Raw genomic sequence first — 23,482 nt, 5'->3', positions numbered from 1 at the left:
ATATTCTATAAAACATATAATTTGCTAATCATACAACACAGCATATTGCTGGCTCTCCTGTGAGGTGAAACACAAGGATAATCGAACCACTTTCAGTAGTAACAGATCCTTGGGTGACTGTATCCTGAGCTACCACTGCAGGCTACCGTGTCACTGGACAAGAAAAAATATTAACAGCAAAACTTACTTTTTTTTCAGGATTAATAGCGTATGTGAAACTAATGAGTCTGTGTAATCATGTTGGCAGATACTTGGATAAAAACACTTTCATTCCAGACACCAAACTCCCTCAGCTCCATTTTTATTTTCATTTTCTAAGCATGGATCATCAGAACTTGACTTTGTCTGCCTTAGACCACGAGCTGCACTGGGCTGCTCATGTGACAATGAAGTTTATGAACACACACTTCCTATCAAATTCTTGCTGTCCTACTCTCTACCTTCACAACTGTTATCACACATGTGAATGGCAGTGGCTGGCTTGAATCCAGTGTGAGGTTTCTTGGATTATTTTTAACCACTTCAGATCTCTTCTGTTATGCAAAAATATCATCACTCTCAAGATACAGTTTGATAACTTTAATGAGGCTTTGTAATTTACACTCGACATGTATTATTACACAAAATATAAGAAATCACATATACACATAAACTTCTCTTTGTTTGTTTTACAAGTCAACCAGTATGAACAACACAAGCTACATTTATTCACATAACAAAATGGATCATTGACAAGCTTCATTCACCGTTCAAATATCTCAACAATTTACAAAACAACATTTTTTTGCAGCTGCTAAAACAACAATGTTCCACAATGAACAAATAATTTATGTCAACAAATACACTGGCATCACATTCTATGAAATTAAAAAGTCGAACCAAGCACTGACTGAACGCTTCCAGATTTCAGCAGAACCAACATGAAGAAACAGTACGGAGCTTATACCAGCATCAAATCTGTCCACAGTTTATCAGCTCTGCGACTGAGAAAATAAATCACATACAGAAATTCTTTAAATTAAACCATTTCATTTAATTACAGGGTTATTTAACCCACTTCTTTTTCAACCTTTTTAAAGCAAAAAGGAAATAGCTTTTAAAGCAAAAAAATTTTAAAAAATTTAAACCTTTTGGTTTTTTTATTTTCTGACTTAAACTATTCTCACACACAACATGAATTTTTAGCTTGCAAATAGTTTTGATCCCTCAGACTGTCTTCTTGGTGAATCAGTTTTTAACTACTTTGTCCAAATATAACAATTCACTAATGTAGTTATTTGAAGTTAAGTACGTAAAAATAGCATAGACACTTCTATCTTAATCTGTCTGCTACAAAGTCTCTAACACTCTCATTTTTGCTTCTGAATACAATACAGTCACAAAAACCAAAGCTTCTTTTAGCAGCATTAAAGGTGAAGGGCCTCCTTATAAAGTCCTGGAAACTTTCAAGTACCTTCAAATATACTGAATGTCCTCAGCTCTTCAGACACAGACCCTGCAAAATCTGAGTGTGCAGTTTGTTTTCACAAACAAACCGTGCTCCCAGTGCAGTTCCCTGCAGAGGTGCACATTTGGTCACCCACATTTTTCATGAGACGCATGTGAGCTTTTACAAATACCTCATGAGCATTTCAGTATATGCATTAATGGAACACCTCAAGAAACTTCCTTCAGTTTGGGAGGAAAAAAAAGAAACCTACTCTTTTTACAGACTGACAACAGTTTTATGCTGGTTACTTTCACAAGATTTGTTGAAAGGAGTAAAAACTCACCAACGGCTCTGAAAATGTAACTATAAGCAAGCTGAGTTGATCTGCTTCTGTGTTCCCACAGGGAACCTCATGTTTTGTCAGTGATTTCAAAGGAATGCTTACACTGATTAAGTCTGCAGCTCTCCCAAGAATTCATGGAACAGCAGATAATTAAGAAGTCAATGAACCAAGCAAACCGGATCATTTAATAAGCTGGACACAAGCTAAATGTCATTTATATATCCAATTGGAAAATTCAATACCTAGAAGCAAAGAATATCCTTATGGAAAAGATGGTGGATTTTACCCTAGGAAACAGTGACTCTGCAAAGGATTTGGGGGTATCACTGGTACATAAGACCTGCTTCTTTTAATAATCACCTTGGAGATCACTTTCACATCTGCATATGTTCTTAAGAAGCCTGCTAAGGTAAAGGATTTAGTGTGGCATACTCTAAGGAACCCTGTCCACTTTAGTACTTGGAAGGCAGAAATACAGGATGATTTATCATTCTACTATCAGTTTTGGAAGGGATGTATTCTAAAGGGAATTAAAACGTTCAAGTGCATCTTTTGGAGTATCACTATCAAACCAGTAAGCAACAAGAGCAAACCACTCACAATTTAAAACAAATGCCAAACCGCTGAGCCTTGGAATTCATTTTAAGGTACTGCCCGTGTATGAGCGTTGCCTTCCTCATCTCTTCATACACTGTGTTTAACTTTATTGCCCCACAGAGCTGAGTGGCTGTAGGTTTATTTGTTTGGAACTTACTGGTGACTCAGATATTGCTGCAACCTTCAAAGAATTCTTGATGGAACTGAGTTCCCACATGTGTAAGTTTATGATGTGTACACCACAACATCCCCTTGTGATCTTGTACAGGTTTTTAAGTACAGCTTTCCGGAGAAGAATGTATACCCAGGGATCTAAGATCTGGTTCCATGTTGCCATTCGGAGAGCGAAAAGTATTGTTTCACAGGTCTCCTTTGAACGACTCTCATTTATCCCAATTCTGGCCATTGTCACCTGAAAATGGAACATTTTAAAATTATACATCGAAAAGATACACCAAGAGAGCATGTAAAATGAATGAAATCGTTTCAACACTATCTCTAACCTTCACATGTTGACAGCATCAGTGCATCCCGATTGCAAAGTAAATACTTTCATGCACATTTACAATTCTAGAAATCCTCTACGTTTCACACAGGACGTGCATGTGCCTTTGCTGGAATACTTCTGCTGAACCTTGAGCAGCGGATGGCAACCAGCCAGAGAATACCCTCCAAAAACAGGGACTGATTTGAGCCAGGAATGAAATTTAGCCAGAATTTAAGCTAACAAAGAATGCCAAGACTGTTCCAAGGATTTATTTTTTCAAGTATATAGGCTACTGGTAGATCAGAACATTTTTAAGGTAGGTATTTTCGATTAAAGTCTGCATAAGGAATACCAGCCCCTTGATTTCATCAAGAAGATTCACATGTTTTAAGCTGCAACAGAACACAATTTATTGACACCAGAGGGTTTAGCAATTTCTAGGAAAATCTAAGCCATGGTGACAAAGGCCACTGAAACCCCTCCTCTTGCCAATGGAGACACAGAGTTTTATTCACCTGTGTCGAGCTGCACATGGACAGACCAGCAATAACACTGCTAGAGCCAAGTTTCACATGGATGGGGGCATTAGTCTTCCAGCATAGCTCAGCAGGACTGCTTCTGACAGAGGATACCCAAGAGCTACACCAGCCCTGTAAGCTGTGGCTGGCCTCTCCGCTTTGCAGAGCTACAGCCTAGGCTTTGAAACACCAGCCCTAGTGAAACACATGCCCTGGGGCTCCTGCCCTCCTTTACAGGCTTTCTGCCACTGAGGTTTTGTAACCTGAGTTCCTGTGTGAAGAAAGCCTGACTCTGCAAAGCCAGGAATCTGCCAGAGAGTGGTAAATTATCTCTCTCCATTATTAATGTTAAAAGCACATGAAGACTTTTTTGGTAGAAAGATGAAACACTGTAAGGCTTTCAGTTCCAAAGCCTTTAAAGTGATAACTAAGAAACAGGATATTTTACAAGTGATGCTATGAGTACGCTGATTTATTGGGCGATGAGAGGCAGGGCCAGTCTGTCCGAGTGCAGAGGGTTGTATTTTCAAAAAGACACATCGTAAAAAAAAAAAAAAAAAAAAAAACACTAAAAAATAATAATGAATGGAGAGAGAAAATTACTGCTCAAGATTCCAGATTACTCCTTTTTAAACATTTCTCTGTATTTCTAGGCCCTACCTATAGCTTGGTGCAGGACACCACATCTGAGTATAAACTTGAGTGGAACAAAGTGAACACATAAAAGGAGACTGTACTTGCTTGATTAAGCGTTTGATGAAGCATTTCTGTATGGACATCTATGGGAGCTGCGAAGAGAGCCCCTAGGAACATTCCTAAGGAAGCTGGTAAGACTGGCAGAAGCACAGCTGGGAACTGGTGTGAGGAGGAGGAAGAATGTCTGAGCATCAAGCCAACTCAAATACTTACAAGTCAGTTCCCTGAATCTGCATTTTACCCCAGAAATGTTGAGCGCATTCCTCTCTGACATCAGCAGCCCACCCAAACTTGGACAACTCCTTTGGCTTCTGCACAGGATGTTTTCTCAGGACAGTCCTAAATTTTATTTATTAGATGTCCAATACCACAAGTAAAACTCAGGCAGAATACTCTTCACTCATGCAAGTAGAACTGGGCAGCAAATGACAGCACAACAGAGCTCACAGACCAACATTCTTATCTGATATACCACATGCTTGACAATACAGAGATACAGTTTCCTAATCTGCTTCTTGATGTACTTCAAAATTCCATTTGTTGTCCTTCTCTCGCATTCTGCAAAGTTAATAAATGCCAAATCCAATGCAATTCCATGCCCGGAAAAGGAAACAGTAGATGTCACCATCTAGGAAAAGTAAATCCATCCAGATTTTGTAAAACTGTATTATCTTCTCACGTGTTACCTAGCAAAATTGTGAGATGCCTTTCCATTTAGTAGTAATCACATCTAAGTGAATCCATTCATTTGCTGTTCAACTTGCTGGCTCACCATAAAGTACCTCTGTTTTGAGTATGGATTTACATAAAGTACATCAGGACAACAAGGAAATATGGTACACAATTTTATGGATTCTGATACTTGGATAAGCTTTATCCAGAACATATTGTTACCTCTTCTGAATAATGGATATACAAAAATTAATTTATCTGAACTCACAAGTAACAAGTAGAGTTTATGTACATAGTTAAATGCTTAAGCAACTCAGCTGTGAATCCCTGTATTCAAAGTAATAAAATCTAAATTATCTACAAATTTTGTTTCAGAAAATAAGAATTTTCTAGCCATATTACTTAATTCATTTGGGAGTGCTACGCCGAAATTAAAAAATGCTTCCTTTTGTATGACTAAAACCAACATAAAACAATATCCCAACTTTTTGAAGGTCTGAGAGGCTGAGATTTCTGTATAGACCTGGACTAAGACAGAGAATCTCAGTCCAACCCTAAGCATGAGCAATTTTATCCTAAACACTTGTGGCAGAGCAGCAGTAGTGATAGTCATGTTAGCGTCACATTGTGTCTAAGTATGAAGTGAGATAGCTTCTCATTCCTCCACAGAGCCTGCACTGTACTGGGACCTCTTCCATGTCTTCTGAGAAAACGTAAGAAAACAGCAAGCAACCAAAGCTAACTTCATGAAGTCAGGGCAAAGGGGAGGCCATGCCCTGGCTACTGGAGCCTTTCTAAAGTCATCTCATGATTTCTAGAACAAGAGCCTAAACTCCAGCTGAAGAAGGGTAGAATGGAGTAAGGCCAATATAAATTATTATTTCTATTAAATTTTGATGGTCAAATTTTAATTTAAATTTAAAATCTTAAAAAACTATTCCAAAGTCGATTTGGAATTGTAAGCGACAAAAAGGCCTAATATGCTACCAGCTGTTTAATAATGGATTTGTTTGAAGAAAAACAGACAGTCTGTATTCACTCCCTAGGTGCAAGAAAGTCGAGTCACAGAACACAAGTCAACATCTCAGAAACTGCAACCAGAGCTTGCTCAGTGCTAAGCTGACTTCTGGGAGCAGGACCTCCGCTGCAGGCACAGAAAGGACACTTCTTTTCTTCTTATTTGACTAATACTGTTCAATAATTAGTTGAAAGTCAAGGAACCAATTCAAAGACCGACTTTTATTTCATCCCTGTAGATCCACCAAGTGACTATAATGAAGGAATTCTGTCCTCTGTAGCCAGCAGTACACAAGTAAGGAAGAGGCAACATGATTGCATCATACCTAGTTGCCTCTGATCTCCACAACTGATTTTAATATTCATGTAGATTCAGCAGTATGACTTGAAAAATTAATCCCCATCTGGTAAATAATAAACGCAACTCGTGACATTTTCTAACATATTTAGAAATGTAAAAATCCAAGTAGAATTTTGCTGAATTATACTATGTTTATATATTAACACAGGTGCAGTACATGTCCTTGGTTTGCAAAAAAATAAAAGTATCACATGATGTAACAAATACAATCCAAACTTTCTTTAGGAAAGTAACTATAAAAGCATAAATTTAAAAGCTATATTTTAAACCAAGGCTGCCTACTTTTAAGATATAAAGTTACTCTGACTCAATCCTTGGTGGTTTAAGTAAAAACCTGAGAATTCCCTGTCCCTAAAAAAATTACAGAGAAAACAAATTTGCGACAAGCAAGGACTTGACACAATACATTAAACTTCTCCATTCTTTTTGTTCAATTTTAGGCTTCGCTAAAACCAAAGCTCGCTTTGCAAGGTCCAGAAACTTTGATGGAAAGGTTTTAAAAACATTTTGAAATTGGTGACTTCTACAATTTTGCATCTAGCAGACAGCATCTGTCCCCCAGAGACAAAGCTCACTGCAACAAACTGAAAAATAATTGCTCCAAAGCTTCACACCACTCTCCAAATATAAACAGCATCACTTTAATTTCCCTTCCATTGGATCCCAATTATATGAGAACAACTAATAAGCAGCGCTGCTTAGTCGCATTCCTGTTAGTTCTCAAGGACAGCTAGTCAAAACAAAAAGCAGACTTTACAGCTAGTTAGGAAATAAGACAAACTGTAATGGTACTTTGATGCATTTCACCACATAGGCTCTAAATCCAGGTTCTATCCTTGACTTCAGGAAACTGGATAAAAAAGTTATCAAGAGACTGACATGGAAAGCAGAGCAGACAAATACCAAAAATTCTCTTCCTCTGTAGCTCAGCCTTCAGGCTCCTCTTCCTTGTGGGAACACTGCAGACTCTCCCAAACCTCTTCCTCTTCCTTTGGATTTCATTACAAGCAGTACTGAGAATTTCCATTAGTGGAAGAAAGTCCATGGGTTTTTTTAGTATTGGCAGAGTACTTATATTTTATCACTGAGACCTATGTTGAATCCAGAGGTGCATACCCCCTTCTCACAGTGGAATCTCACAGTATTCCACTGATTATGTCCCATTCCATTGAAACAAAAAATACATAACTATTTTGAATTTCCAGCAGGTTTTGGAACTTCTCTCATTTATACATGCTACAAAGGAGCTGTAGTCTGCTACAGGCAAGAGCTGATAGAAGATGATACTTAGTAGCAGGCTATAAACACAAACTTTAAGAAAAAAAAATTGCAAAAGAGAGGGAGAGAGAAATCCAAATGTATTTATCTTCACATTTTATGTACCATTTTATGTCTCCTAAGAACAGCTATTACAAAAGAAATAGACAGCAAATTGCCTATATCATTGCTATATAGATATTGCAGTATATAAACTAAGCATTTGTTGCAACAAAGCTGAGTATGCTTCATTTTATTTTTTATGTGATTCTATATAAGTCAGTTTAAAACCAAGAGCTTCCAAGAAAAATACGTAGCACACCACTTCTGACATCAAAATGTTAGTATACACACTGTACTACTTATGCCACATAATGCTTATTGTGTTCTAGATCTGCAACATGTTCTTCCCCATATGTTTTCATTTCCCTTTTTAAAAGAAGCATGAACCATATCTTCAGCTTTTATATACCAAATGATCATTTGGCCTAGCAAGTAAATTTTAAGTGAGTATAGAGATTTTATAAAAACTGTGTATTTAAAAAGGAATTTGAGAAGACAAAATGCTTTAGCAAGTTTTCCTCCACATTAAAGTCCAGAGGGTACTTTTACGAGGATATGTAACATTTCCATGTGTGAAGTTTTGCAGGATCAGCTCTTCACAAGTAGCAACAGAATAAGGGAGTGCCCTCTTCTCGCTTCTGTGAAGAAATAATAATGTCACTAAAAATTAACAATTAATCCACTGGCTCACTATTCAGTTGGGGAAAAATCTGCATCTATCTCCAGAAATCAACTTCTAGTCCAAAACAGGTAAATCAAGGCTGATAACTACCACCTGCCATGATATGCATTCCTAAACATGCAAGTTTACTTGTTACCCTGTTAAAGGCAACTAGTTTGAGAAAGACCTTTCCCCTATCAGGGTCATGTTCTCTCTCAAAAAACACAGAACCCAAATGAGAAACAGACAGAAAAGATTCAGATGACCAGAGGTAGCTGAGGTTGCAAAAACATTTTGTAGAAGTTTATTTAGCTTCCATGTGCTCCATCTTTACCCTCCTTAAAACGGAGCTGCATAAACCTTTTGGAGGTACTGTAAAGCTGAAGTAAAGGTGCCCAGAGGTGTTCCCAAAGCACTACTGCTGTGATAAAGGTCAAAAAAGTATAGACAAACCAGGAAAACACAACATTTTCCACAAGGCAAATGAAGAGTTTCTAATATATATTTCTCACACAGTAGATTCTGTGACCAGGCAATTTCCACCAGGCGATGATGGTGCTTAATGAACATGGTACCATTTAGGATTCATGTGCCTTGTCTCATGTTGGCAAGATCAAAGCCTTGAAACAGAGTGTCCAAGCACCCCTCTGAATTGGTAGGGCAGCTCTCACATCAACTGAACACCAAAGAAAGGACTGCATTGTAGCAGCATGTATACAACGCTGCAGCCATGACATTAAATTAAGGCTCTGTGGGTGTTTGCCACCCAGTAGCTCAGCTCTGTCTGACCTTGCTGAATGATCCCTCCTCGCTGAGGCTGTTCAGTTCTTCTGAGCTTTCTGCTCTCCTCCTGCAGACTCATGTAGAGGACTCACAGTCTATTGCACTCCATTACTGTGCCATTAGAGTCAAGTGTGACATTTTCACCATCTGTGGTTTTACAGCTTTATGCAAAGTATTTATGGATGGCAATACACTTTCTGAACAAACATTTGGAAATGTCATTTGAAATGAGATTTTTATGTATGCAAGAATTTGTCAAAATTACTGGAAAAAAAATGTAAAGTGCCACAACATTATACTCACTATTTGTATTTTATTAAATGCCTTTGGCATTACCATGGTCTGCATAAGGCAGGAATAAAATTATGAAGTAAACCTCATAAACAGAAGGATTTTTTTGTGTGCATAAACTTGCAAACATTAACTGAAAGTGAAGCTTTTATTTTCTATCAACTTTCCAGAGAGTCTGTGGCTGCCCCCTCCCTGGCAGTGTTCAAGGCCAGGTTGGACGGGGCTTTGAGCAACCTGGACTAGTGGAAGGTGTCCCTGCCCATGGCAGGGGGGTTGGAACTAGGTGATCTTTAAGGTCCCTTCCAACTCAAACCATTCTATTATTCCCCTTAGACATTACCTATTTGTATCTGTTTTGCTATAACATAAATTCAAGTTGGACTTGAATGAGGCATTCCAGGTCACCTCACTTTTGTTCCTCCAAAAAAAAAAATCCAGATAATTCTAGCTTGGACTGAGTTTTTTCTTTCTTTCCTCTCCTCCATGACAAAATTAGAAATTATTTGGTTCCACTAGCTGGCAATGTAATTACTCTCACAGCTTAACTGATTAACTCATTTGAAAGGAAATCAAAATGGATATGGATAGAGAAGATTTTAGCACTGAAAACAGTAGATGACTCACTTCATAATGAAAAGACATAGTGTCCGTATCAAAGCCAAATAAACAACCTGTTTCCTGAGCAACATGTTTTAAAGTTACAAGAAAGCCTGCTTCCATTGAGCAAGGAACGTATTGCTGCTTAACAACAAGGCCTACAACAGAAATCTCTGGTACAAAAAAATTAATTTTACAGATAAAATTAAAATATTCTTTACCCAGAAATGCTGAGAGAAACTTTACAGGACAACTGCTAGACCTCTTGGGACCAGAAAACAATCAGTATTTCTATATAATACTCCATAATAAGGACCATCCTGAGAAGCACAAACAAATCAAATAAATAAGTATTTAGGGATGTAAGGACTATACATATTCAGGATCCATTTATTCCTCCATTATGGTCAGTTGGGACCCTGGAAAGCTTCAAACCCTGCGAATAGCCTATTATGTCTCTTTTCTTGCTCTGCTTTTTCAGGTTTTCACACTCATTTTGAAAACAAACACAATTTTATTGGTTAAATAAATATTCTCATTATATAGGACCAACACCACTTCTCTCACCAATACCCTACAAATACCCAAAGAAAGAGTGAAAAATAACACATAATACACATAATACTGGCCAGGAAGAGAACTGTCTGAATACAGAAAAAAAAAAAGAGGCAATACACAGACTACCTGGAGCAAGAAGGAGCTGCAAAAGTCCGTAATTATAGTAACAAATTCAGTATTAATTACTATTATGCCCAGGATCAAATCAACAGCTTAGAGGCAAACTGTCTTTTCAAATATCACCACGTTCACGCTGCTCCATTACTAAAGACATCCTCCACTGTATTTACATGTCTGAGGAGAGATACAACATAGCTTCAGCTACCACAGGCAAATCCTCCACTTAGATCTTTAAGAGCAAGAAAATGTTCTTCTACAGGGAATGCAGAATCTGCCAATTCTCACCTGGCCATTTTTTAATTCTCCCAGATTTGTTAGTTTTGTCTTAAGAATTAGGCTGAATTCTCTAAGGGTTCCCTGGACAGGTCACTCCCTGATTTCAGAGAACAGCACATATGTGCAGGCTTTCAGGGCAAATATCACTGAATCCAGAGGTATCCATACATATTAGAAACGTTAAAAGAAGGGAGAAGAATTTCACAGTGAGTCAGTGATGATATATAGCAGCCTTTTCACCTCTTCTAGAATTCAGGAATGCAGACAGCTTTGATGTGTGAGGAGCCTGCAAGACCAAGTAACAACAAGTCTAAAGTAAAAAACCTACCCTACTGTCTACCAGTGGAGTCAGAACTTCAGTTGAATTATCTGAGAAATTATGGTGTTTATTACATGGGTGTAAGGGGAAAATAAGGAGGAAAAAAAAGATTTATTAATTTGTAATTCTATTTTATGTATATTTATGCTTACCATGTATGTAACATACACAGTAGAGGAAACAAAATCTTTTTAAAGATGGATTGCAGTCATAGTCACCTAATGACTTGGTGCTATCTTGCAGTATCTTCAGATCTGCCTGGGGGCAAAGGAAGATGTGGTGTGTTCCTTTCATGTTATTTTTTAAAAAAACACCTTTAATAAAGTGACTTATTCTATATATCATTATGAAGAAGTACACTAAGAAGCTATGAACAGAAATATCAAAGCTAATGAATGAGCAATATATTTATCAAGCTGATATATATAATTTGCAATTTATTTTTTTTTAATGTTGGCAAATAAATTAAAAGGGACTTATGTGCAGCTGGACCACCTTTTAGGTGGAGGAGGGAAGAGAAAAATCAAATCTCCATTTAAGAGTGATGTACTTCCGCAAATGCATGCTCCTGGTAAAATGTGGATTCAATTTTATTTCCAACTCACTAATGAACTGTAAATCCTAAGACAAATTGCTACCGCTTACATGGATCCCCACATCCTTCCTGCTTCACCTTCTGTTTTAACACCTTTCCATGCAGTAAGGCAGAAGAGAACACAGCTGGCCACATCCCTGCCAGCATAAGTCTTCCTCCCCACGTCCACATGTCCTGATGTCTGTCATAACATGGGTGACGAGTTGCTCACAGGCAGATTCACAACATGCTTTGCATCTCCCGTAACACCGGGGTGGCCACACACCCAGGCACAGCCACATTATGCCAGGGCTCAAGCCCCCTGAGGCAGCTAGCAGCACACAGGTCTGGGACAGCAAGGAGGGGACCAGCTGGAGATCAGTCACTAACTTTCATTTCTCCAACAACAAAGAAAACTTTGGTTTCTGTGAGTTTACTATTGAGACCTAATTGTCTTACAAACCTCACTTCAGGACATTTCTTATGCAAATGCTCATCTTCAGACTTCTTTAGGAAATCTTGCAGAAAGAACTCCAATGCCCTTCAAACCCGCCCTTAGCACATGTCTCTAAATAAGGTCTTCACAGGGCTCATTAAAAAGAGGAGCTAAAGGCAAGTTTATAAGCTGCTCTCCACTCCCTGCTCTGTCTGGAGTAGGTAAGAGCAATCCTTCAGCAAGAGACTGTATCATCTACAATGCAGCTCAGGATCATTCAGACGCTAGCTATTTCACCCCATCTGATATGAGAATTAATCCAAAAGAATGAGTCGCAATTACTAAAACTTTACTGTAATTCCTGGTGTAAACCCTTTCTGTAGTGTTCTGCTACATGACTGTTACTATTTGTAAAAGCACATACACAGAACACACGACAGAACTGTGCTCCTGCCCTGCTGGGCGCTGTGCACACACAGAGTAAACAGGCACCTTCCTCAAAGAGCTTGTAATCCAAGCTGCATTTGCGCAACTTCTGAATATTTTCATGTCAAATTTAAGTCTTAAGAGCATATGAAATAAGAATTATTGCTCTGTTTTAAATCTAAACAGCGTATTTCCCAGAAGAGGATCCAAATAATGTGTTCTTTAGGCATGAACTGATTCTACACTACTACTGAGACAAGTAACTTCCGCTAGAAAGCATACATAACCACCATAAAAAACTTATAATTGTGAATTAACAACATAATAAATATCTCATAGAATATACGAATGTATATCGCACCCTGATGTCTGCCATGTTAAACCTGGTGAGGATGAAGGACTTCCTGGAGTTGTTCCATGTGAGTGTAATTGTCCCAGAGACTTCTCAGCAACAAGTTTACCATTTAAAGTCTTTAGACAGTCAGGAAAGAGAGCTTTCCTAAAATAACCATCCCAACATGGTTATGCCATGTATAATTTTCTAAAAATGGTTATGCAGTGTATGATATTTTCAAGCAAGAAAGGCCTAAATAAGTGTAATATCTAGGAAATAGGAAGAATTCTCTCATTTCAAACAAAACTGGAATGTATGTCAAATTGACTCACTTTCTAATATCAAGCACAGAATCCAAAAACTTTACCAATTGAATAAATAAGGGGACGTTATGAATGGCAAATTTATTTGGCTGAAGTTTTCAGAATTTGATTTTTTACGATGGCAACTTCAAAATTGAAAAAAAAAAATATTTTCTGTGAAAGTCACTGACATCTATTTGGAAAGAAATATTCTGTTTCAATTTATAGATCTTTATGGTTTAATTCTTATATATAATATAAATTTAAAAATCAAGCAGCAAGCAATTTTGTAAGTAAACACAGGGCCACGTTGCTTTGAAAATGCAATGTTCCCACATGACTGGAGAGCCTTCCTTACTTTTTCTCTCAAAAACAAACCAATCCCACTGCATTCTGATGGCACTGCATTTTCAGAAGAAGGCTTTACATAAGTTTTTCCAAACAGCACAAGTAAACATAGATAACAAAAACTATAATTATGTTTCCCCAAAAGCCTTTGGTAAAGGACTCTGTCAATCTCAGCTCTTTTTCCTTCCCTGGTTCATATCGTTACTGCAGGACAGTATGCTGAGCATCGTCCATTTCTTCTCCAGAACTTCTTTCCCGTTAAGAGAGTATCTCAGCTGCTCAACTCCTGACTTCTGTGACAGGAAGGTAAACACTTGAATTACAAATATAGCCACAATTAATATAGTGTTTCTAAGCACTCTATGATAAACTACGCCCTGGCCCACACTTAAAAACATTTTTTAAAAATGATTCATATTTCTCAGAAAGGCTAAGGCCTGTAAGATCTCTACAAGCTGTAAAAGATGAAAATAGGAACAGACTGATTCTGAACACAGAAGCAGTACCTTTGAAATTCAATATAATTTTAGGTGGGTATAATCTAAACCAATGCTCATTCCATTTTTCATCTAACCTGGTGGAAATTTGCCAGCTTTGCCTCTTAAGAATCCAAAATAAAAGAACGATCGCTACAACCAACACTAAAACAAGGCATGAACATCTTATCCAAGGGTTTCTAGTATCATATATACACATCTGTATAGGCAGATTTCATTTTTAAATGCATTGTATTAAACATTGTTATTCTCTCTCTGCAAATACCTGCAATTTCTTTCCATGGAGTATTTTCATGGTGGCATACAAAAGCATGCTCAAATTGTCTGAGTTGCTGCTTAAACCTTATTCCACAGGAAACTAAGCTAAAAAGACATTTCTGTCTTGAGACTAACAAAAACGTCAATCAAAATGTGTATTCTCTTTTCTCTTAACCCCTAAAATCAGCTATTTATTCTAAAATATCTTTTGGGCCATAATATTGGGAATAACAGTAACATGTCAGCAATTTAACCTTGAATATCAGAATCTCATTCAGAAGAACTTAAGCAAGAATAGTTATTGAATTTGCACAGTGTTAAGAGACGTATTGAGAAACTCGGAAAGCAATTAAAAGGTCATGATATGAGGAAGAGTGAGAGCCCTTTTTCTAGTGTAGCTTGAAAGACAAGCAAACTCATACGAGATTTTTTTTTTTTAAGTTTCCAGAGAAACTCAGGGAGTACTCTATTCAGTCAAACAGCTGCTCCTGATCTGACCTCTTCTGACACAGCAAGGACTGGAAGAGAAGTTAACAACTTGCAGTTGACAATAACCATTACTGTATTGTTGCTTCGGACTAAAGATAAAGAGATGTATCTAGAAGCTTGCTAGCAAAAAGCTTTTTTCCTTTTCCTATGAAACTGGTTCATTTATTAAAAGCATTGTGGCAGAAATGGGCTCCTGAGATGGGTTTGCACCTGACTCAGGAGATTCGACATCCAACAGGTATTTGCATGGAGGTCCTGCAGCAGGTCACCTCTCCTTGTAGCAGTCAGTTTGCCACAGGCAGGGTGTGAAGCGTAGCCCAGACCCAACTCGAACTACATCTTCTGTACTCTGACAACACAGCCCACCTTTGTATGGTGTCAACAGACAACTGTTCTAGCAAAACATGACAAGAATTCAGTGACAAAAGCCAGCACAAACATAATCATTGATTATCTTCTTTAAAATTTGAATCGTGAAAAAGACAAAGTGTGTTTTTCCCTGTGAAAGTAACTTTTACAACACCATTCAAAGCTGCAAGGTTCACTCAACATGTCTAAGAGTACCTCCCTCAGTCTTCAGAAACAGACGACTGGAAATTGAAAGCCTAATTTATTCTTTTTCAACAAGAAAGCTCACTTTCCTTGTTGATAGTGCCTGTGCTGGCAGGCACAATGAGCTCACAGAGGCTGCAGCTTTAACTAACATGTTTTGATAGTGTAAGAGAATACGCTTGTGCAGAGCAGCCACCCATGAGATCTGGGGTGGCTGTACTGTGCATGGTGACAAGGGCCTCACTGGCAAAGCACGGACCTGCACCTTGGGACGTTTTGTATTTGCTTCTCCTCAGCTGCATTTTCTGATTATGAAAATCACCAGTCATGAGAGCACAAGAGAAGGGACAAATTTTTAACTATTTTGTTGTAGGGACAATACAACTAGAAATATTTGAAGGCATAGAAACAGCATTAATAAAACAACGAGCTCATATACATGATGCCCATTGCACATGTAAGCATAAGGTAGCATAACAGAAATTTAAACTGCCAACTTAATCAAGAATACACAAAACAGGATTGGAGGGAGGTGCTTTAGCACAGGTATGAACTCCCGGCCAAGTGTCACTGTGCATGCAGATACATGACTGCACATACAAAAACACCAAAATGAGATGCACAGAGGATTGCCTTCTACAATGCAGCACCTTATACTGTATGCAACTATGTGGCCTAGAATTTAGTTAGTGTAAAACCTGCAATTTACTGACCTTCTTCAGCACATACCAACCATAAGTCTGTCTCGGCACCCAAAATACCTGGTGGAGCAACCAGGGTGACATGGAATGGGGTTACTCTACCGAGAGCTATCCTGTTAACGCACCGCTGCCCTTCTCATCTTTTCTGGCAGCATATTCACTGAAAGGACCACTCAGACCAGCTCCAGCAGCTTCTAGGCTGGAGTGATTCAACAATTTGTAAGCTAAATGCAGCCCTAAGTGCACAAAAACCAACCATGAAGCCTCGTTGCATGAGACAATCTGAGGACAAGAAGAAGGCAGAGCAAGTTCAGAGAGATACAATGAGCATAACAAAATGGAAAGGGAAGAGATTACATGAGAAGAGACTGCTAGAAATTAATCTAGGCAGTAAAAAAAAGCAACTAAATAAGAGCTGATTTAATCATACAAAATAAAGAGCTGAGGTCTGTCAAAAAAATACCAGGAGTGGCTATTTTCTGCAGTAGAGGGGAGGTAAAACTAGAACGAAAGTAATCAGATAACTGCATGGAAAAAGATCTTAACAAGAATAATTTGAATGTAGAAGTATTTTTCTCAGGCTAATACTGTGTTCCACACATGAAAAAAATTAGACATTTCTCCATATCATAATTTGTTCCCATAGATAAATTAACTCTGAAATAAACTCCTCCTGTCCATAATTAGAGGGAGTTCACTTTGCTAGTCCAAAAACAAAATTTAAAATATGTTTATCCCTTGAGCCCCATAGAATTTGACGTACTGATCAGAATTTGCTCATAAGAACACAGCTCCAAATACAAGCTGTTTCATGAGAGGCCAGATGTCAAGTCACAGCCAAAAACCAGCTTTATATAACAATCTATTTCATCAGAGATACTTATCACAAAATGCTCCAGCACAACTATTTGCTTTGGGAATCCAACCCCTAGGCACCAAATTTATCCAACAAAATTCACATATCCCTAGCAAAGGGCTAAGACTTTAGCAAGGATGAAAAAAGGTGTCTCACTACACAGAGAAATTGATGCTACTACCTTTGGAACATATTTTCCTGCAATTACCCATCACAAAGCAAAATTATTTGGACTGTCATAACAAATATGCCTCTGCAAATCATTGACTACTTAGATTACTGGAAAACTCATCAATTTCACGTGTTGCTTTTTTTGTGAATTCCCTCCTGCTCTCAACTCTTCCTTCAAAAGGAGATAAATGTTCCCCCATAAGGGAAGAAGCAGGGAGTACTCCTCATTCACGTACTTCATTAAGGAAAGATTCCCACACCATGGCAGAAAACTTGAAAACGCTGAACAGATGAGACGGAGCTTCAGGAAAGAAATCAGAAGGAGGAAAAGAAATCAGGAGGAAAAGAAACCAGAAGGAAGTCCCTGTCCGACAGCCCCAGGCAAAGCTCCACATGAGACATGCCATGGGCTCTGCTTCTGAAAAACGCTCCAGATCTTCAGGAGTCTTAAAATAGAGGTGGTGATTGATTATAATATTATATATTATTATTATTATATGTATTAAATGTTAGATATATATAAATTTATACATATATATATATATATATATATAAAGGCACCAAAACAAGTTCACTACCACTGAGCAGGTGCCGAAGTCAGTTCCCCACCAGACACCATAAAAGACAATCAATCCAGGGCCTTGTGCTTCTAATGTCAACTAAAGGTGATTTTAGCACAGGACAGTGACTGAATATATTATTCCACTTGGGGGGGGAAAAAGTCTAATAGTGAAGTAAATCTGAAGTAAATTGTCATATTTTGCTACATATGACAATTGACATAACACCAGACTAGATTAAAAACAGAAGAAAAATAATCAAAGCAAACCCCCCATCAGATGGAGAATCACATCAAATAAATCCAGACTCTTGTATCTGCAAACTATGTTTGGCATAAACTGCATCGTCTTCCTCTTGCTTTCGCTTCCAAAGGTTTGTTTGGTTTCTAATTGCTTTATTCACTCTCAAGTAACATTTTGTTCTGTATACTCTTTGGGATAAAGAACATGAGTAAAATTCACAATTCAAAGATTGACACTGACTTCTAGATTTAACTTCAAGAAAAAATTAAACAAGCAAATGACTTCAAAATAAGCATGTATTTAGCTACTTTGCCAAATAATTTCACTCTATGAACACCTGCTCATATTTATTTCAAAAAATACTTATTTTGGTGTATGCTGATTATATTATAGAAAGTAAACCATTTGTTTCACAGATTAAAAGCCCTGAGAGGTTTCAGATAAATCGGACAAGTAGATTTGGATTGGCAGTTCATCGTACATCACACGCCTTGATAAACTCTGGATCTCTTTATTGTAGCACTTTAGCAGTACGTTCCTGGCAAAGCTTTATTCCACTGCATCTGTATGTTCCACCACAGTCCAGTAAAGCTTGATCAATTAACACTGCACTTATAATTCTGCCTGTATTCAGTGAACAGAGTATCAAAACAAAGATTAAGTAACTCAAAGATTTAACTTTGATGGAAACTCTGCAAACGTAATAGCTAAGAAAGGTAATGCCTACCAAAAGGATCCTGTCCTACTGCACTTCCCAGACTATCAAACTCTCTGGCTTAAACACTAGTTGTTCACTTCCCTGAAGCTTTGTTGCAAGAACTAAATCCTACCTTTCGCTAATTTTATTTTTTTTAACCTCTCATTTCTAACACAAATTTGTCCATATTGCAGAACTATTTTCCGTACTGCCAGGCTAATTTTGGTGATAGTTTGGCTGTTCTCATTTCAAAAGAGATCCAGAAGCACAGTGTCACAAGCCCAGAACACGCAGAGAGCACTGACAGATTTGCCACCCAATGAACCAGAATTGCTTGTCTATCACCTCCCTCTGCAACAGAGTCCCAAAGACTACCAAGTATAAAATTAAGCAAGAAGTCATTCAGTGGTCTGCATCACCAGCTGATGAAAACATCAAACTGAAAATGCTCTGAAAAAAAATTTGCTGCTGAAATAATAATTCATCATCAGCTACAACTTAGATGAAGTTAAATACTTTAACAAGAGTAGTGCTATGATTTCACTAAAGATTTTTTAATTATGTTTTTATAAATAATAAAAACTGAAAGCATAACAAAATTATCAACACTGAAAAAACAACCACAGTAGTTGCAATTTAGTGTTCGTTCCCCTGTTGAATAAATGAAGTATCTCTCGAATTAAAAAAGTCTATAGCTCTTTTGACACCCAAGGGCTTTTTAAAAATCACAGTAATTCCAACCTTTAAAGACAGTTACTTTATCTGAAAATAAACATCACCGGAGGGTAATATACCGTTTGTTCATGAAAAGTAAAGCCACAGTTGCTTTTCTTGAAAACCATTCTGTGGCTTGCCCCAGACAAATCTCAGGAGGTGTCTGGAAGTTCTTGTTCTGATGACTTTGTTTATACTCTATACACTACAGCCATGACACTGTCAAAAGCCAACATGAATTTAAACTATGCTGCATAGCAAGACTCAAAAAACTGTGTGTGTGTTGAAGTAAAAGAGTTTTTGTGCATTTCAGTGAAGCAGAGATTTGTATCCAGACTCTCTCCTTGATGCCTATCATTTAAATGCTACCTGCCAGATAGACCCAACTGCTGCAGCTAATATCAGTGTCCAATTTTGAACTAGTTCAGGCAACTCCATACTATACCATAGGCAGTGAGTAGATTAGATATAGCTGGATCTGATTCAGATCTCATATTTAAATTTCTGTATTTGTAAGCTCAACCCCAAATTTCTCCTCATTCATATCAGTGGAAAACTATGGGACCTTGTTTCTAGGAAAGAACTTAAGATCTCATATTATTTGCAACTTAAGCTCTCTCACCCTAATAAACTTTTCTTCATCTCACCCTAGGAAAAAAATAAGATTTTCTTCAGTCAGGTTTACTACAGTAAAAAGATTCACAGTTATTATCAGCTTTATAACACCATCATACAACAGGAGCTGTCAAAACCCTTCCCCTATCATAATCCCGCTTCCTTTGACCCTGCTCACTGGCAGAGCACACGCTAACAGGAGCAACACTTACCGCTTTGGAAGAGTCACAGCAGTTACCAGCAAGCTGCCCCAAGTTACAGCCAGGACAGCTGAGAGAGTCCACCAACTGCACGCAGCAGCTTTGCTAGTATCTGTCCAGATTACAAACCCAGCTTGGTTAGATCTAAACCAAATTTTTATTTTAACCCACTGCCAACCATGGTTTTTAATATGACTCTAAAACCTTAATAACCTGCTAATGGAGCAGAGGATTTTTATGTTCTTAACTGTTATCTTCCATAACACAGTTCACAAGTAGCAGTAAACCGTAATAATGACAATGAACAGAATACCATAAATAAAAAATTACATGAACCACAGTACGGACTGAACAGACTTGCCACTCCAAGATTTCACTGAACTTTTGAACAAGCTCAGTATTTGCTCTGATTTATTCTAGCCACCATTCTGCTATCACTGTCTGCTTCACAGCACGGGAAATACAGTCCTCACAGTCCCTATATATTTAGCCTACTCAACGTATTTTGCCTCTGATTAGAAGTGGAGAATAATTACCATTTTTGTTATAGATGCACAGGTATATATTCTGGGCACTATGCTGTAAAATTAATACACAGAAGAGTGAATGGAGCTGTTATCACAGCTAAAGCACCTTAAAACCTGGAGATAAAAAAGTATTACTTTTATACAGTGATGTGCATTAAAAATTGGCAAACACATTAGGCTCTTACCAGGAATGGACTCCAGCAAATGCAAGAAACACACATTATAGCCAAGAGCTGAATGATCATTTCAAAATGATGAGATCTGCCTTGTCTTTGTTGACTTTTAAATTTGACTCTTAAGAGGGTAATTCCTGTGACAGCATTGCACAAGAATGAAATAGCAAGGGCCAGTAACCCAAGGCAAGAAAAAAGTAAGAGATAAAATCTGTCTTCCCAGTCCTCAACATGTTCTGTTTTATAGAAGCACCAGGTCCTCGATGCTTGAATTTGATAGGCTCTAAACCTAAGAATAGGCAGCAAAGCTATAAGAACAGCAAACAGACATACCATAGTCAACATCATTTTCACATGTTTAGAAGTCATTTTTGTAGAGTGAAATATTGGCTTAGTGACTCCAATGCACCGTTCAACAGCCATCACACTGCCCAGGAAGAGCGGGCACAAACCAAAGAAAACCATGCAGATGCCAAAAACACTGCAAAGAATGTTGGACTGGTTAAATCGAATCCAGTCTTTATCCGATGCATACACAAACACTGCAATGGCTCCGTTGATGAGATGGCCGAAGAGATCTGTGACGACCAAACCACTAGCAAGGAGCAAAAAGGAGGCTTTTGATTTCTGTCTAAATCTCTGATATGCCTTCATGAGAATTGCTATGGCAAGACTGTTGGACAAAATTCCCACCGTCATGAAGATTATTGAAAAGAAAACTGAAATCTTCTTCTCCGTGTGGCAGGTTGTGTTTTTCAAGATTCCCAATCCAGCCAGCCCTGGTGATTTTGAACTGTTCATGGTTAGGAAAGGAGAGGCAGCCCTCAAAACATTTCAGCAGTCTTGCAATCAAAAGGCATCTGCAATATTAAAAACAAATATACACACACTGTAAAAGGCATACCACTGTTCAAATGACATTTGAAGAAGAAATTCCATAATATTAGTCTGTGGTACAAATCTAATTTCCCTTTTTTCTGAGTGATATGATATGGCGTCATATTTTAAGCGCATCAGTCACAGGATAAAACAATTACCTGCATGCATTATACAATGCAGATATAGCATACAGTATCTTTACAGTCTCTGCATACATAAGATATACAAAACTATGTATAAAATATATAACGCTTATGTACATATAATCAGAGAAACCCTGCAAAACATTCTGGTGGTTAAACTACATATATAAACAAACGCTTTTGCAACATACTCCTAGAATTAAAGTATTCATCAGCCCAACCACAGTCAAAAGTGAAATACTCTAACTGGAATGTTTTGAGATTATAATCACACTCCGTTTTTCTTCTCACTGTTAAGAATTTATTTTCAAAACAATGTCCTAACATCTTCCAAGTAATTTTTCTCTCACACAATTCAATGTTTTAAAGCTTTAACCTAACCAACACTGAAGTCTCCAACTTCCCAGCTCCCTCTCTGAAGCACAAACTTGAATTTCAGACGCTCCCTTATTCAAGAAGCCAGTTCTACAAGTCCTTTGCACTTTTATCTCCCGTCTATACTCTCAGGACACTCCTGCCGGCAAAAACTTCCCGTGCAGAAGGAGGAGCAGCTTTAATAACGCGTGTTAGAAAGAGCCGCCGAAGCCTCTCAATCACTGAGCTACATCAGACACGGCTACGGCGGAACCAACCGGTACCTCCATCCTTCAGGACGGCAAAAGGGGAGCGAAGCCGGCAAAGTCCCGGCACGGCACGGCACGGCGCGCCCTGCCCTGCCCCTGCCCCTGCCCTGCCCCTGCCCTGTCCTGCCCCAGTCCCTGCCCCTGCCCTGCCCTGCCCCTGCCCCTGCCCTGCCCTGCCCCTGCCCCTGCCCTGCCCTGTCCTGCCCTGCCCCTGCCCCTGCCCTGCCCTGCCCCTGCCCCTGCCCCTGCCCTGTCCTGCCCCAGTCCCTGCCCCTGCCCTGCCCTGCCCCTGCCCCTGCCCTGCCCTGCCCCTGCCCCTGCCCTGCCCTGTCCTGCCCTGCCCCTGCCCTGCCCTGCCCCTGCCCCTGCCCCTGCCCTGTCCTGCCCCAGTCCCTGCCCCTGCCCTGCCCTGCCCCTGCCCTGCCCTGCCCCTGCCCCTGTCCCTGCCCTCCCGCCTCCCCGCAGCGCAGCGGCCGCGCTCAGAGCGGACCCCGCGGCCGCGCGCACGTGGGAAGCACCGGGGGAGCGCGCCCGAGCCCACGGGGCTCCCGACCGCCGCCGGCAGCGCCCCTGAGTGCCACCGGCCGGTACTGGTACTGGCACTGGCACTGGTACTGGCACTGGTACTGGTACTGGCACTGGCACTGGTACTGGTACTGGCACTGGCACTGGCACCGGCCCCGACCCGCGGCCCCGCAGCGCTCCTGCCGTCCAGCCCCGCTGGCGCGCACCGCTCCCTCTCGGCCCCGGCCCCGTCCCGCCGCCGCTCACCTCCGCTTCGCTCCGCGGCGCCCGGGAGAGGCGCAGCCCCGCAGCGCGGTGCCCCGCCGGCCGCCACCGCCCGGCCCGCCGCAGCCCCCCCACCCCCCGGCGCCGCCCGCCTCCCGCCCTCCCTCCGCCTCCCCTCCCGGCCTCCCGCCCTCCCTCCCCGCCGGCCGCCCCCGACCCGCGCCCGGCCAACCCCAGCGCCGGGGCCGCCGCGCTGCCCGTCCCCGTGCCCCCGGAGGGCCGGGCCGTCGCGCCGCGGCGGTCGCTGCCGCCCCCCGCGCTGCGCAGCGGGATCGGGGGGCTCCGAGGGCGCCCGGGAACGCGGCACCTGCCCCCTCCGGCCCTTCTGGA

The 23,482-nt window shown here is 39.9% G+C and overlaps 1 protein-coding gene across 2 annotated transcripts; it reads right to left on the bottom strand.

Annotated features, from left to right (window-relative positions):
- Positions 1 to 589: 589 nt before the first annotated feature.
- Positions 590 to 23,192, bottom strand: PTGFR (prostaglandin F receptor). Of its 2 annotated transcripts, none has more exons than XM_074908163.1 (3): positions 23,135 to 23,192; positions 20,731 to 21,578; positions 590 to 2,781 (listed from the first exon to the last, which is right to left on the bottom strand). In XM_074908163.1, exons 2-3 carry the CDS (start codon positions 21,517 to 21,519, stop codon positions 2,476 to 2,478), a joined length of 1,095 nt encoding a protein of 364 aa, XP_074764264.1. In that variant the 5' UTR covers positions 21,520 to 21,578; positions 23,135 to 23,192; the 3' UTR covers positions 590 to 2,475. The 2 variants fall into 2 exon arrangements, with proteins under 2 accessions (XP_074764264.1, XP_074764265.1); XM_074908164.1 differs by having other exon boundaries at positions 21,052 to 21,578.
- Between the last annotated feature and the right edge of the window lie 290 nt (positions 23,193 to 23,482).

This window comes from Athene noctua, chromosome 5, assembly GCF_965140245.1.
Source record: "Athene noctua chromosome 5, bAthNoc1.hap1.1, whole genome shotgun sequence".
Taxonomy (NCBI): Eukaryota; Metazoa; Chordata; class Aves; order Strigiformes; family Strigidae; genus Athene; species Athene noctua.
This window is presented reverse-complemented; position numbering and strand designations above follow the sequence as displayed.